Source organism: Hipposideros armiger, unplaced genomic scaffold (genome assembly GCF_001890085.2).
Source record: "Hipposideros armiger isolate ML-2016 unplaced genomic scaffold, ASM189008v1 scaffold_1003, whole genome shotgun sequence".
In the NCBI taxonomy this organism is placed as follows: domain Eukaryota; kingdom Metazoa; phylum Chordata; class Mammalia; order Chiroptera; family Hipposideridae; genus Hipposideros; species Hipposideros armiger.
In genome coordinates, this window is record NW_017732353.1 from 615,791 (window position 1) to 618,213 (window position 2,423).

General features: G+C 39.3%; 1 protein-coding gene across 1 annotated transcript in view; it reads left to right on the plus strand.

Annotated features, from left to right (window-relative positions):
* Positions 1–2,423, plus strand: part of IMMT (inner membrane mitochondrial protein) — a 27,694-nt gene that overhangs the window by 12,780 nt on the left and 12,491 nt on the right. The window contains exons 3-4 of the mRNA XM_019631497.1: positions 461–596; positions 1,130–1,308. Coding sequence (XP_019487042.1) covers positions 461–596; positions 1,130–1,308 — 315 coding nt within the window. The remainder of the gene's footprint in view (positions 1–460; positions 597–1,129; positions 1,309–2,423) is intronic.

Consider the following 2,423-nt stretch of genomic DNA (forward strand, 5'->3'; position numbering starts at 1 on the left):
TTCCTCCCTTGCTTTTGCCTTCTTTATATGCTCGCTCATTGGCAGGGGCATCAGCCTAAACCTTTCAAAAGCTGCCATTTATTGAGTCCTCTCCATGTGTCAGGCTCTGTGGCAGGTACTTATATGAATTGCTTCTAATCCCTGTTACACAAGCGTGTGCAGCGAAGGAGAGGCTGAGCTGAGAGCTGAATCCAGGTCTCCCTGCTTCTGAAGCCTGTGTCTTTCTGCACACCACGCACTTCCCCCGTTCACTCTAGTACATTTGGCTTCTGACCAAGGTGTTTTCAGTTGTTGATGAGGCAAGCTTCTCTGCCTACTGACTGAAAAAGCATTGAGTAATTTTTTTCAAATATATTTTTTCATAGAGTTTAAACAGTTATATGTTGTATCGACTTCAAACTCTTCAATGAATTTGACAAGGAATAATACTAAATCTTTGTTTTGTTTTATTGGTTTCCAGAGAAGAGCTAGAGAAGATGAAAAGCGTAATTGAAAAAGCAAAGAAAGAAGAGGTTACTGGGGCCAAATCTCATATAACTGCTGCAGAGGGAAAACTTCACAACATGATAGTTGACCTGGATAATGTGGTCCAAAAGGTGTGTTTTTTAGGTCTTTTACAACCTTATATTTTTCTTTTAAATATAATCCTTCAGTCAAAGAATTTTAAGAATTCAGGATAATAAAATTCCTACCATCTCCATTTTCCCCTGCAAAATATATAAGTTGTTACTAATTTTAAAAACTTGACTTGGACACAAAGTGGATCGTTCAGTATTGATACTTTTTATAATAGGTAACACTTTTGGTCATGGTTATTACCACTTCTGAAAATTTCCATTTTGTAGCAGATCTTCTGTCCACCTGTGGTCTGTACTGGGTAGTTTCTGTGGCCCAGGGAATGAGGAGCGGGGGCACGTGAGCTGGGAGGGCTTGCCCCTAGTGTTTGAATAGAATTAGAAGGAAACAAAGACAAGGCTTATGTTCCTTTTTCTGAGTTTTAGATTTTTCACTGTATGTTGTTTATATATTCCCAACCGCATGTAAATAAATCAGTGAACGTAAGCTCTGAATTTTGGAGTGCGTACGGTCTTTTTGTTCACTTGAACAACATCTTTTTGTGTTTGTCCAGGTCCAAGCAGCTCAGTCTGAGGCTAAGGTTGTGTCTCAGTATCATGAACTGGTGGTCCAAGCCCGGGACGATTTTAAGCGAGAGCTGGACAGTATCACTCCAGAAGTCTTGCCAGGTTGGAAAGGGATGAGTAAGTACAGCCGAAGCATTGGCACTTTTCTGTTTTCGTCTCAACTGATGTAAACTTACTGCGGCTCCATTCATCCAGTGCAAGCCATGTGGCATGCATATCTCATTCGGTGTAGAGCAGTGTTTTCAACATTTTGTTTCAGTCACAGCCATGACAGGTGACAGACCTGTGACAGTACTTTCAGGGTTTTAGTTGTAATGTACACAAGATTCAGCCACTGTTTAATTCCATAATCCATGATTCCATTCTGTCTCTGTTACTCAGAAAAAAATTTTTTTTAATCCAAGTAAGAGTGACATAACCTTGATTCTATTAGAATATTACATATATGTAAAATTATTCAAAACCTTTGTTACTTAAATACTCATCAAAAAAAAAATCCATAATGAATTACTTAAGTCACGCCTTATGACTGCTTTGTGGTTGAGAACTTACCCCGCGACACTGCAGTGGGAAGGAAATTGGTTGTTTGGCTGTCACCTTGCAAATAGCGCAGACTGAGGGACTTGAATGATTAAGCAATGACACAGTCTAACTGCAGGGGATAGTCACATTTTCCTGAAGTGCTGTGAGGGTGGTAAGAATTAGAGGTTACCAGTCTCAACAAATTAAAATACTGATAAATGCCATCGTCTGTTAGAAACTGAACGTCAGGTAGGATCTAAAGAATTGGTGTAGCAGGCCTCTCTAGGCTGAAGGTGTCAAGGTTGCATCATGGAACCATGGCTGGTCTAGGAGCTGAGGTAATAAGAGTCCAGTACAGGAATTTTATCTGCATAAAGGTCAGCCAGGGAGATTTAATTGCAGGGAGTGGAGTCAAGGCTGTCAAAAAATAACTCAGACATTTAGTTTTTTTAATGTATTGGGTTGTTGGAAAAGTCATGACGTATTTTTTCTATGTTTTTCGTTGCAAAAATGCGTCATGACTTTTTTGACAACTCAATAGTTGACTCACTTAAGAGGAAGATATCAGACTCATGTCAAAGAAAAAAAAACAAAAGCAGGATTTATAAAAGAGCATAAAGTACACAAACACACAAAGTTCAGTCTAGGAACAGTGACTTGTTTGTACATTGTTGTTTAAACTGATTAGCAGCTAGTAAGGAGGGCAGTATGGACATACAACCCTTGAACAGGCTTAGTTAAGCCACATCGGTAGTTTCT